The 14,425-nt window shown below is 30.0% G+C and overlaps 1 protein-coding gene and 2 long non-coding RNA genes across 3 annotated transcripts; all 3 read left to right on the top strand.

Annotated features, from left to right (window-relative positions):
* The first annotated feature begins 4,709 nt into the window (after positions 1 to 4,709).
* On the top strand, positions 4,710 to 5,703 carry LOC139905068 (uncharacterized). The gene is made up of 2 exons (XR_011779540.1): positions 4,710 to 4,824; positions 5,599 to 5,703. It is a non-coding gene; the product is annotated as an uncharacterized lncRNA (long non-coding RNA).
* A 2,482-nt stretch (positions 5,704 to 8,185) lies between these two features.
* LOC121116661 (hatching enzyme 1.2) lies at positions 8,186 to 9,710 on the top strand. Its single transcript, XM_040710929.2, has 5 exons — positions 8,186 to 8,702; positions 8,759 to 9,039; positions 9,106 to 9,287; positions 9,344 to 9,442; positions 9,512 to 9,710. Exons 1-5 carry the CDS (start codon positions 8,304 to 8,306, stop codon positions 9,613 to 9,615), a joined length of 1,065 nt encoding a protein of 354 aa, XP_040566863.1. The 5' UTR covers positions 8,186 to 8,303; the 3' UTR covers positions 9,616 to 9,710.
* A 176-nt stretch (positions 9,711 to 9,886) lies between these two features.
* Positions 9,887 to 11,904, top strand: LOC139905194 (uncharacterized). Its single transcript, XR_011779760.1, has 2 exons — positions 9,887 to 10,662; positions 10,726 to 11,904. It is a non-coding gene; the product is annotated as an uncharacterized lncRNA (long non-coding RNA).
* The last annotated feature ends 2,521 nt before the right edge of the window (positions 11,905 to 14,425 follow it).

Raw genomic sequence — 14,425 nt, 5'->3', positions numbered from 1 at the left:
TCTAGAATAGATCTGGCATTACTTTCCCTGAGCGTTTTCTTTAGTATATCGGACTTGGAGTATCGACCCAAACCCTCTTCAGATCACAAATAATGGTGATAGATTTCCGACACCCGAAAACTAGAAATAAATTTAAAATGCACCTATGGGTTCTTAACAGCACGATATTTAATCAATTACTATGCCAGTAGCTAAAAAACCACTTCAATTCGTATGACTTGCCGTATGCTGTATCGATGAGTCTCACATGAATAATCAGATTAACTACGAGTAAATTCATTCGGGAAAAATTAGGAATCAAAGAAACTCAATGTAAACTTGGATAACATACTTTTACGCGGATCTCCTTTTATAAGGACGTTAATATCAGAAATAATAAATCTGTAAAAGTCTCCAAGATGGCAGAGGTGAGAAAATCGAAGTTGAGACCAATCATAGCAAGCGGTTAAGTACCAAAAAGATAGGAATGTTTTGTCATTACCTCGAGTGGAAAAAATCATTTCGGGTGGAAAAGTTCTGGAGAGGACAAAAGATTTTTCAGGGTAATTTCATGATTTTGGCGTGTTTTCAGAAGAACCTATTACCAACATAGGCTAACGGTACCGATTTCCACCATTGGAGGTCAATAACGATATTGCATACAGAATTCTAGTAGGTATACTATCAAACCTGATTGAGCCTATTTTGAACAAGAATTATGGTGTGGAGCAAAATGTTTTTTTAAAAGGAAGGAAAATATTTCATAGAATATTCAATTCCCAATTTAAACAGTGTCTGAAAGAGGAGCCTTGATCGCCATGGACTTTACCGAAGCTTTTCACTCCATAAAACATAAACATGTCATGAGAGCTGTAAAATAACTTCTTCCAAATAAAATTTTTAATTCAATAAGAGCTCTATTGTATAATGGGACTTCGAATGTCATGTTAGGCGTTTCACGTCTACTCTTCTTTACTGCTCTTGACGAACATACGGAAACAATTCAAAGAAAATACAGGGTTTTTGGAGTAAGTTTTGGACAACAGGAGCATGTCATGTACCTTTGTCCTGATGATATGACTTTAATTATTGAGGCGGACTCAGAAGAACAACTAAAAAAAGAGGATTGAAATAATATTGAAGTGTTTCGAAATTTTTGAGGTCAGAACTGGGCTTACAATACACACAAAAAAAAAAGAATATCATTCTTCTGTTGAGTTCCTAGAGGTCATCAGAAAAAATTGGCAGGATGAATTTCCTTTTAAGAACCGTGTAAAGACTGTGAAAAAATATTTAACTCGGTCATCCACGAATTCGCTGAGTGTCCCGTCTGGAAATACTAAGACTATTGGTATCTCTAAATATGAAGGGTCTCATATATACAGAGTCAAAATATTTTTAGGGCATTATTCTTTTTATGTATCTTGTGAAGGAGTTTGTCTCCAAGAACCAAGGCACTTAAATTCCAAGGCATATATTTCCAAAAAAAACTCATTTTGAGAGATATAATCAGAATAAAAGATTTTAGATGTATTTTAATAGAACAGTGGAACAGTAAGATCAAAAAGATCAAAATACCAGAAGTATATGTAAATTTATTAAACTTTACCTCAGAAGTACTTATGTTCATACCCTCTGAATTATAACGTCACCTCAAAAATTTAAAACATATTCTGAATAGTTTTAGAAAGCATCATCGTCCCTCTCATAAGTTATAACTGTGGAAATTTTCATAACTGTAATTTTTAATATAACAGTTAACGTTTTCTTAGTATTTGAATCCCTTTTTCAATGTTTTCCTTAATTCCTTTAATTTTTCCTTCCAATATTGTTGAATGAACGTTACATATTTTTATAGAACTTTTGAAATTGAGACATAATAAAAAGAGCATAAGAATTGGTCCATCTCTGGAGGTCAAATTTTAAACTGAAAGGGTTATTAATATTGTTACAATGCAATTCATACAAGAATTTTATTTAATGATGAATTGTAATAAAATGTAAATAAATAAAAAAAAACCACAAGAAAAAAAAAGAGTTTGCCAATACATTCGAATTGTAATAGTTAGGTATGTTTAAAACATAGAGAGTGCTTCCAATATTTTAATTTTTTAATGTTTATTATAATATAAAATTAAATGTGAATGTTTGTGTGTGTATGTTTGTTCTTACATTACAGCCAAACTAAAGGATCGAATTTACTGAATTCATTTATGTGGTTCTTAAAGCTCCAAAAACGGCTTTGTTAACATTTTTTGCCTTCAAGGACATAACAGCCTTTAAATAGCAGTTTGTTAACACCTTACACCTTCAACCTGACGATTGGGGAGTATTTTAGATAGTCGAAGGGTTCTTTGATGCTCAGATAAGCAGTGGTGGAAAAATTTAACCTGCCTCAGGTACCAGCAGCTTATATACACAACCTTTGGGCGGGGTGTATCCTAGCATAATAGAAGGGGTTCTCGATATTTATAAATGTGACGGCGGTGTAGTTTTAGCTGCCTTGAGGCCCCATACTTCACTTGGACAACCTATTTTGGAAAGTAGTGGCAGAAAAATTTAACTTGAATCGATCCCAGCGGTTTACCTGCACAAACTGTGGGATGGAGGGTATTATAGGATATCAAAAGGGGGTTCCTTGGTGCTTAGAAACACGACCGTACTAGAATTTAAACTGTACTTAGGCCCAGCACTTCACCTTTACACCCTGAGAGTATTTTGTGATATTAGTAGGGTTCGTTCATGCTCAGGGAAGAGGCTGCGAGACTGCGAGTTCGGCGTCTGAACCAGAATAACGCAACTAATTCCTCATCCAGTGAAAGAAAATATATAATACTTAATATACTTAGAATAATTCTTACAAAATTTCGGTATTTATTTTTTGTTTTTAATTCAGCAGAAGAGTTCTTAATTAATTTTAATTTTTTAATGTCCCGGGAAAACGCGGGACAAACTTACTTTGTTTATAATTATATGAATGTGGAGATGTTAATAGTTTCATAAAGTATTTTTGAACTGATTATTTTATGAAGTATAATAATATTTTATTCCAATTTTTCAATTTCAATAATATTTTATTTAACCTGTCAAAATATTAAAGATGGGTGTTGTTTTTTTTAAACTATTCTGACTATAGTTCAATTCTAGAATCAATAATTATAGATTCTTAAATTGGAGAAGATTCGTGAGTATGTTCCAAACTTTGTCCCTTGAATCGTCTCACGTTCACCACGTTTTCCCAAATGATATGTAATTTATACGCTTCTAATATATAATGAGATTAATACTTCGCCCAAATTAATTATCCTTATTAAAGATAATTCTAGAAGTATTAAAGATCCTCCAGATCTGTTAAACAAATATTCAGATTCATGATAGACCTAAATAATAAATTAGTTCTAATAATAAAATACTTGGGCGAAAAAGCATATATTGTCCAAGTTGGAACATTCCTCTCTCTCCTTATTAATTTTATTACCATCTGAGAATTGTTACCAAATTTGTAGGTCGCCGTTATGGAGGTAAAATTATACGCAACACAAGTCAGCATGTTCAAACTGAGACTATAAATGCCTATATATCTCTTATTTAAATAACATTCGCGTATACTAATGATATGCATATTGATGTGACGTAATGACTCATGAGATGAAAAGTATGCCTTTAATTTGTATAAAAATGTTGAATTTTATAGTCAAACATACCATGTTTTTGAATTGTTTGATCAATTTTATCTTGTCGGCTGTCGGTACATCAAATAATGCTCTTTATTATCACTCGATGTATTTTAACTCTATAATGGAAGTCATCTAAATTTTGATGAGGGGTAGCAGAGGCTCTTTTCTCGACTATGGTCCGAATGTCATAGTCGAGGCGGGTAATATTGTAATTATATAACGGTGTCAATAACTTTTGGGGATAAGCACCTCCCCCCTCAATGATGAAAGCTAGTAACGACATGACTTTTAATAGAATCGCATGCCTTGTAACCACTATGACATCATGGAACAGAACAATTTTTTACCATATCGATGGACTTCAATGGAAAGTACTTATGAATCAAACTTAGACCAATGAAAGAAGGCGTGCGATATTTACAAGTTTTAAATTGTACATAGGTGTTAATTATGGTAAATTAATCAATTACAAAATATATTATAAGCTTAAACAATTAAAACAAAACACAAAATTAGAGCCGCCCTGTAGGATTATATTTTGGTAAGGTTTGGTTGTTTTTTATTTATTTATTAATTTAAAAACATAGCTGTTCACAAAAAACTATGAAAGTTTTTTGAAACAAAAAATTTAAAATATGCATAAAATTTTTTCGGAAAAATCGCAAAAATCCCATGCTGTTCTAAGTAAACGAATTTTTTTTTGGAAAAACATTTGTGGTAAGAAGCAAAAATTCCTTAATTTGGGGAGGGCTACAGCTCTTCCTCCCCACCCCCTACAGACCTCCCAAAAATGGAAGCTAAATCAATGAATACATATGTCAACAGGTGTTCTACACCATTATTCACAATTCATAAATAAGAAAATAATTTGAAGTGTTGTTGTCATATTAATATACTTTACAACTGTAATAGTACTTAATTTATCGTTAAGTATCAATGAATAATGAAATAATCGTTTTTATATACAGGTGTGTAATGGGTAATTTATTTAATGAATAATAATGCGGAGATCCTAAATCCTCACAAGAGTGATATTTTAATATGGTGAGAAGTAAACTAGTAATTCAGAAAATCACTCCTTCCTTCACAAACTTTTAAAATATCAACAATGAAATTCATTTTTTAAATATAAAATGGGGACTCACTCAAGTGCTTACGCACTCAATTCGTACGCACAGCTTCACCTTATCTATTATTGTTACCCTTTTGTCCATCTTCACTGCTATAGTTCTTTTCTATTTTGAGTATCTTTTGACAAAATATCTCCTTTTTCAATAATTTCATATATTTTCTTTTAATTTGTTCTCCATTAAGCAAAAAAAGAAATTAGAAAAAAGAGGAGGTGCGATGAAATTGGAACGGTTTCAACAGTTTCATGTTATAGTCAGTGTCGTTTACCTGGGGTATCCTAAGGGGGGTATAGAAAGAGCTGTAATCCTCTTCAAGTTAAGGAATTTATGCTATTTACTAATTTTTTTTCGTCATAAGGGGAAATTATGCACCAAAAGTAAAAATTTAAGATTTGAAATTTTTTTCCAGCAATTTTTTTTTGAATAAGTATGAACTTTTCAAATTCATACAAAAAAACATAAATATCAAATAGTTATAGATTTTTGAAATTTTTTCCGAAATATTTGATATTTATTATTTGTGAATAGCATTGGATTTTTGTTTTGAAAAAAATTCCAAAAACTAGGCCTTCATAAAAATATAATCATTTGAACACCCTGTTTACTCACAAGTTCGAACAATATCATTGCAAGGCAATTAATACTATTTGAATTACTGTTACTTCAAATAATAAATTTAGAAGATAAACAAAACGTTTCAGATTACTATATTAGATCAAAAATTTAACCTTGATTATTCGCTGGGAATTAAAGGATTTTTTTCACTGCTCTTAAGTATTTTACGTTTTTAAATAAATCTTTGATTTCAACAGAATATGGTCATGGGCAGTAATTTAAATTGGTGTTAAGACGATTATTTGGAATTGGAGAATTGGGTGTTTTTTCTAGAATCGGGATCGGATATTGAGAAAGTAATGTTTAATTTGCCTTTCCAATTCTTATCTATTACTGATATTTGACCATTTATTACTTTTCTAGGTTATGAAGAAGAAAAAAAAGAAGCCCCCCTCCAAAAATTAAGGAATTTTGGCTGTCTACAAGAAAACTGTATTTTTTTCCCCAAGAATTTAATTAAATTTTTCAATTTTTTTTCCAAAAAGTTTAACTTTCTGTACTATGTATTTTTTCAATTTTTCTTTAAAAAATTTAATCGAATTTTTCAATTTTTTTTCCAAAAAGTTTAACTTTCTGTACTATGTATTTTTTCAATTTTTCTTTAAAAAATTTAATATTTAATTTTTTTCTAGAAAATTCAATATTTGAAATTTTTTCCAAAAAAAATTAATTTTTGTAAACAATGTTGGATTTTGGGAATTTTTTGAGTATGGCCCGGCCTTTTTGGTATTTAAAAAAAAAAAAAATTTTTTGAGAAAAGCCATTAGTTTTTGAAACTTATTACAGAAAAATTTAATTATTTGTCAATAGCTGTGTATTTTTGTAAACAAATAAAATGTCCTATTTTATATTTGAAATTATTATTTCAAACAGTAATTATTTCTCTTAAAGTCTTTTCTCTAAGGTCCTGGGTTTATCGCCATTTTGAATCTATTTCTGCTCACATTTTTTCTGTTGAAGTAGCCAGTCAGACACGAGTGTGCCATAATTTGCAAAATTCTGGTAACAAGCTCTGAGTAATTATCACACCAAGTATTAGTATTATGTTTCAGCTAACATTTTCTTGTAAAATAAACTGTATTTTTTTGCACAACTACGGATTTTTAATTAGATTCAGGGAACTACGTTAATGATGTAAGGTTCTTGAAGTTCCATCTACGTAGAAACTTTTTTTTTCTCGTGTGAAGTGAATTCCAGCCCATTCTCAATCGATAATAGGTCTTGAGCTATGAATGTAGAATAAAATTGTCTTCTATAATAATAAGCAAATATGCATTATTAATAAAAAGTTTTCCTATTTCCCGATGGGAATAACATTGGGTAATGTCGGTTACTACTGCTAGTATTTATTACAATTGATATTAATATTTAATTATTGAAATTTTACTTTAAAATGTAAATAGTTTTAGGTCTATGTTTGATTTTGGCTTGAGCACACCATTAAAAATGTATAGTTTGTAACTTCATGATTCAGATTTGTTTGGAAAAGGTATGGAATATTTGTATAAATTTTGCGATACGTATACGTATATAAATAATATTTGTACGATTTCATGGTACCTCACTTCTTTAGTTTGAACAAATTGCTGAGCTGAGACCAGATTCGATAAATACAAACCGAAATCAGTAAAATGAAAGACAAGACTGATAGAACCATTAAACTTGAATCAAGTATTTTAATATCGTCATTATTTGTAAGCCTTAGTGGTAAGAAATATGTAGATATTCTGAATCTCGTGAAAACGATTTAATTTTCAAATACGGTATAAATCCAGCAAAGTAAGCCAACTGTTGAACACAGTTTATTGCTATTACTTTTCCAGAAAAAAGTGTAAAAGAAAGTTGAAAATGGATAAAAAATTAAAATGTTTTCATCAACTTCAATAACAATACTTATTACCGGTTGGTTTATAGAAATATAAACACTTACTAATTCAATAATTAATTAAGGTTGAGTGATTGAAAATTATTCATAATTCTATATATTAAAGCATAAACAATCAGTTACAAAACAGTTTAAACTTGAGCTCTCTAGCTTACGTACAAGTCGAGAGAATGACACTTGAACGTGATTGACAAATTTCCATTCCCGCACTCCAAGCGTCTCCGGCATCAAAGTCTATGCCGTCAGCAAGTCCAAAACTTTGGAAAAGAACAAGGATTCTATTAAAAAGGCCAAACTGGACCGAGGGGAGTAAAAAAAAAAAAAAACAGTCAAGGTTAATCCCCTCGAGTCCATGTGTATCCGTACAAGTGATCTTGGGGGTTTACACCAAACTGCCAAGAGCGCTATGAAATAAGTATGTGGGAAGTACTTTGTTAGCATAAAGAGGCCACTTTTGACACCAACAATGAAAGAAACCCATTTCCTCCACTGCTAGACTCTTTTGAACCTCTACAGCCCAGATGCCAACACTCTCGATCACATCTTTTGGTATCATATCGGTCGAAGTAATGTATGCAGTGTGTGCCATTCAAACACCTTGGCATTCAAAGCCAATGTCAGACAAAACTGGGACGCCTTCACAGATGACTACATCTGCAACAGGTACCAGGCCTTCTGCCGCCCCCTGGAAGCCATCATGGCCGATAAGGGCGGCTACATTAATGATTAAGAAAGCAGAGAGCTCAGACACACATCTATTAATAGTTGTTGTTTTTTTGCAACTCAATAGTAAATTATAAATTATTATGTCTTGTTGAAGTTTAAAATTCAAAGCTTTCAGATTTAAAAGGACCACTCGGTATGTTAAAAGTTTGTATAATACGTTGATGTGTATTATTACAAAGTTAAGGAATAATAGTCCCAAAAACACTTGTGTATCAATTTAAAAAGGTAGGTAATAGGTATATATTCATCAAAATCTTTTGAATTGCTTCAGATCGCATTTAATTGATCACAATGAAGAATCATTTAGTAATAACACTATTGAGTTCATTATTCTTTTCACTCTGCTTGAGTGATGAAAATGTTTCCGATGAGGGAAGCTGTCGAGTTCTGGTGGATGCCCATGACAGAGCTGCTATGTATTCAAGGAACTTTATTGGAGGACGAAGCAATCGATGGCCCAATGGCATTGTTCCATACACAATCAGCTCAAGTTTCTCTTCAAGTCAAAGACAAACTATCATGAATTCAATTCAGCACATTTCGGATCGAACATGTGTCAAATTTGTTGAAAGAACAAATGAAGCGAATTATGTAGATATATTCACTGGCGGAGGTGGATGCTATGCTAATCTTGGCTACAATAGTAGGAGATCAAGAAGTGTACTTCACTTACAGAGCAATGGCTGTGTGGTATGACTCTTATCATTAAATAAAATAAAAATTACTAACAATCATTTTCTATTAAGTATTTGGGAACTGTTGTTCATGAACTCCTCCACATCCTTGGATTTGGTCATGAACAAACAAGGGCTGATCGAGACCAATATGTTACAATTAATTGGGGAAATATACGAAGTGGAACCTACAGCAACTTTTGGAGAGCTCTTGGGGAGAATGAAGCTGCATCTATTCCATACTGTGGAAATGTAGGCATTGATCAGTATGACAGTTGTTATGCAGGCTTTAGAACTTCAACTTTTGGAATGGCTTACGATTATGGATCCGTTATGCACTATGGACTTACATAGTAAGGTCCATCAAAAACCACATACGATTAAATTAATTTAAAAAAAATAATTTCCCCTGTGATTAGCTTTTCAACTAATGGTCAAAACACAATTTCATTGAAAAAGTCGACAACGGCTCGCATTCCAAATAGAAGTGGAATGAGTAATTTGGATGCTCAAAAGACCAAAGCAGCATATGAATGCCAAGATACTGTCACAACTCAAGCTTCTACTACATCTCCAGGACCCACAGCTTCAACTACTAAGCGTAAGAAATATTTACCAAGTTTTTAAAACCCTAATTACAAATTAACCATTTTTCAGCTTGTGTTGACGAATATAGGTATTGTAGCAATTATAAATCGTATTGCGGAAAACATTGGTATATTAACAAAAATTGTAAAAAGACTTGCTTCAATTGTGGTATGTAATTAACTAAATGTTTTGCATTCAATAATTAAATAATGTACTATTTTTGTATCCCTGTTTTAGTATGTGAGAACAAAATCGCGGATGAGAGTTGTACAAACCTTAAAAGTTATTGCGCATATAGTTTCATCAGAACTAGGTGTCTTAAAACTTGTGGAAAATGTTAAAGGAATAATTTATTATGTTTATTTTCCATATGATCAAATTAATTATTATGCTACCAAATATTTAAATAAATTGACTCTTTCTTGCATTTTAAAAAGTTTAGACTATTTGTGGAAATGTTGTTTACTAATCTACATATTTGTCAAAAAATATGTCAGCTTATGACATTGTAAATTTCTCAACATTAAATAATTTACACTCGGAGAAGCTTCAGTTGGCATTCAAATAAATTACATTCAAATAAATATTTGAAATTGTAATTTTAGTAAATTGTGTTACTACTCTATTTTCCATGAGGGAGAATAGGATACAGCGCCCAATTTTCACCTTCAGAATGAGTATTTCAATAGTGTCAGTAGCCTTATTTAGAGTATGCTCTCAAACTCCAAACTTTGGACTCTAATAAGGACTATTTAATACGACAGAGAATTAGAAGGAATATTTGTGGGTGTACAAATATATAAACGCTAATTCTTTGTTAGCGTCTAAAGAGAAATTGAGAAATGGTTCCTCTAAAGAAAACTTACTGGAACTCTTGAAATGGGAGTCAAATTTTATAGAAAAAGGCAAGACTACTGCCGTAGGGGCAGGCTATAGGGATTGTAACCCCCCAAAAAAAAAAAAAATATATATATATAGATTTATAAAAAATATGGTTATTTACTGGAAAATTTAATTTAATTATTCAATTTTTTTTCTGAATAATTATTTTTATGTTAATAGTAAGGAATTTTGTTAAAATTTCTCCAAAAAATTTAAATTTTTTTGTGAATAACTATAGATTTTCGAAAAAAATTCTGAATTTAGTCTGAAAGCATGTCATATTAGTAGACATGAACTAATTCTACTTTATTATTTTCATATTTTATTAAATGCGGAGCCATACATATGTAATTTCATTCTACCCTAGCTATTTTAGAAACAGACACCACAACTAAGAATATGGTCACCCTGAATCTCACTACTTCGACTTTTTAACTGATTCGGCTCCCTTCCAATTAAAAAAAATCAGACTGTATAAGCCAACACTGATGCCAAACCATTATCAAGTAAAAATATTATCTATAAAATTCATTTTATAAATAATGTTTTTTATCTGTTTTTATAATTAGGAAAAATTTGAACAAAATCAGGCAGCCCAAGATAAAAAGGTTCTCTTAATACTAACGGGTTTTTTTTCTTTTTGTATTCTTTTTTTAAATAGGGTTTCCTGTTGATATGCCTTACTCTCCCAATACTCTCAAGAAACCAATAAGTATACATTTTTATAATCCTAATCAATAAGAAATAGGAAATTGTAGAAAAAGATTATCTTTTTTTGGAACGGTTGCCGGTTGGTTATGTCAACAGCTGCAGTCATTATCGCAGTAAATAGTGTATAAACTTTCATCTCCGCCTGGAAGCCATCATTACCCCTAAGGATAGCTACATTTACGATTAAGAGAGCTCACCCACACATATATTTACAGTAGGTTTTGTTGAAATTATATTCTTAATTAAAAAAATAATATATTGTCGAAGTTTAAAATTCAAAGGGTGCAAATTAGCTTTTATCATGTTTATTATATTTTTTCTGTCCAATAGGGTATAAGCAAACTAAAAATATATTTTATTCGCAGGGTGTTGTGACAGTCTGTAGATTGTTCTTTAAAAAATGGCGCTGTCATAATTCTTCTAAGCTTGTGCCATTTTTTTAAACAATAAGCTACAGACTGTCAAAAAAACCTAAAAGATAATTAAATTTTATTTTGTTCATGCCTAGTGGCGTACGCAGGGGTTGAGCCGGAAGGGGTGATGCCCCCCTAAAAGAAGACTTTTTTCATTTTTACAAGAAAATTTAATATTTGAAATATTTTTCTGGAAAATTTAATATTTCAATTTTTTTAACACAAAATTGGATATTTTACAAAATAATTTTTCTAATTTTTTGTGACCAACTGTGGGTTTTTGAATTTTTTTTTCAAAAAAATGAATATGAATTTTAACAATTTAATTTTTTGTGAATGGATGATGTTTTTGAATTTTTTTTTCCAAAAAATTTAATTTTTCAATTTTTTTTTTTTTGAAAAAAATTAAAAAAGCAATTCCCTCCTAAATATAATCCTACTGGCAATCCTTATGCCCTATTAAATAATAAAGACATTATCTTAAGAAAATAATAGTTATTCTTCAGTTTGTTATCTTCAAGAAAACAGGTGATCTAAAAATTCACCTGATTTTTATCACTATCCATGTATATATTTATAAATTCTTTTTTTTATTCAAATGCAAGGTTAAAAACTTACATACTATTTTTGGATCTTCCTCATTCAAATCAGATATTGTTCATGAATTTTTACAAACCGCACTAAATAATGAGAATAAAAACAAGGCGTATAAAGTGAATTATCAACCTTATAATAAATAAAAAAATACTGACGAATGCAGAATATGCATTTGTCTTATGGATTGAATGACACTAAATAATTATACAGGACGAAAGGCAAATATTTTTATTCGTATAAAACGCAAAATATAATAATAAAACGCGGTACACCAATTAATGATAAAAATACTAAATGTAAAAACAAGACAAAATCTTTCGTAGCAAACGTATTAATGAAAATTATGATTTGGACTGAGGGGATTTGTTCTAAGCTGGAAGTGAATTGAAGCAGAACGTCACTTAGGATAAATGGGCGTCCGAAGGAAGTGGGGCTGTAGCCCTTTAATTAAGAATTTTTGTTTTTTAATAGAAAATTTAATATGTAGGTTAATTTTTAAATTTTTTTTTCAACAAAATTTAATTTTCTGTGACTAACCATATATTTTTGAATATTTTCTTCAAAACATTTAATAATATGTGAAATTAATTTTGTAAAATTTTTTCTTGAAAATTTAATATTTCAAATTTAATTTTGGCACAATTTTTTGTGAACAACTATGGAACTTTGAAATTTTTTTGAGAATAGCTATGGATTTTATAATTTTTTGTAAACAGATGCTGATTTTTGAAAAAAAATTCCAACAAATTATATTTTTTGAAATAAAATTTCTAATTTAAATTTTTTTGAAAAAAAAAAAAAAAAATTCCATAAAAATATCAAATTACAATGTTATTCATAGAGTATTAATTTTTTGGAAAAAAAAATTAAATTTCAAATATAAAATTTTTTGAAAAAAAAATTAAATTTTTAAGTAAAGGCAAAAATTCCTTAATTTGGGGGAGTCTAATTTTTTTTTTTTTGGTTTTTCTTTTCATAACTTACAAAAGTAAAAAATAGTGAAATACCAGTAATAAATACGAATTTGAACATTATTTTCCCAATCCTGATTCCAGAAAAACACCCGACTCCCCAATTCCCATTCTGATGAATTGTCCCATCACTAATTGTGACGTTCAGTACACAGGGGACAGTTGGAAAAGTACTGTAATTATGATTGCATGGCTTCTTTATTATTTTTTATATGTAAATGCTGCATAGCAAACATGGCTATTAGCCAGAGAAAATCTCCGAAGAGGTTTGTGAAATTAATTTTTCCGATATACTTATAAAACATAACCTGAGTCAGCTGCTTTAAATCATACACGAGTCAACTTATTAAAATTAATGAAAACAGTGCACTGTAAAGGAAAATTAACTACTTTAGTGTTTAGTTATAATTTAAAGCAGCGAGCTCTACGTGTTATGAGCTCAAAAAAGGTATTACATAGAATTTGATATTAATTTATATCAATCAAGTCCTAAAAAATATTGATAGGAAAGTATTTAAGTACAATAAATAACATTAGACTTAATAACCAAGGATTACTATTCCTTTCTTTAACTGTCGCTTCCGTTTTTAATCCTAAAGGGTGTGTAACATTTTTTCTTAAGATGCGTGTAATTCGTTCTCCATTTGTCCATGTTTATAATGAAGAGAGCAAACAACTGTTTTTAGAGCTATCAACGAATGTATAAAATCATACATTACTACAATAAATATATAGTATTTTTCACAATGTATCTAATAAGTTCGTATAGCTGAATTCCATTTATTAAGAATTTCCATATTTGATATGGGAAATTTATGCAAGAAGTTTTTATTTTACTATCTTTGAGCTTTCGACCAGATGTTTTACAAGTGTGGCTACAAAAAACCATGCAAGTTCAAGGTATATTTCACATCTAGCAAGAATGATTTACCAGTGATGAAAATCCAGTGTGTAATGGGCATGTTAACAAAAAAGAAACCGAAAATCAACATGGTAACCCTGACAATTTGAAAAATGGTTTCGAGATAAGAATGAATAATGCTCATGAAGTTTCATTAGATCAGCTACCATCAGCTGTGACAAGAGAAGACGGAGAAAAGGATAAAAAAAGAACATTTGTTATAATTAATCAGATGTCTTTCCACAAAAAATTTCCAAATCGAAATTGCGAATTAAGTTACAAATAAATATTTGGCATTTATTTATTGCAATTTTAAAGAGAAACACAATCATACAAATATTTCTTTTGTACTTTCAAAACAAAAAAGGTATGTTGAACAATGTCGTTGAAAAAATCACATTTGATAACTCCTTCATTTTTTCAAATATTCCAAATATTATTTTAAAAAATGTTCTGAAAATTAGAAATACTTTTATTTAAAAATAGAGTCTTAAATTTTATATAGAAAATATATCGTTTTGTTATTTTTGGGTATTTTTAAGGCTCAAAGATGTTTTAAGGCCTCGGTGTTGAAGATAGGGATAAATTATGTTAATATATTTGAAAGCTGAATGTTAAAATATTTTAAACCCGTCTTTAAAATGTATGCATCATACTTTTAACTCTAGTTATTTTG

The sequence above is a fragment of the Lepeophtheirus salmonis genome, chromosome 4 (assembly GCF_016086655.4).
Source record: "Lepeophtheirus salmonis chromosome 4, UVic_Lsal_1.4, whole genome shotgun sequence".
Lineage (NCBI taxonomy): Eukaryota > Metazoa > Arthropoda > Copepoda > Siphonostomatoida > Caligidae > Lepeophtheirus > Lepeophtheirus salmonis.
The sequence above is the reverse complement of the archived record's forward strand: the minus strand, read 5'-3'. Positions and strand labels throughout refer to the sequence as shown.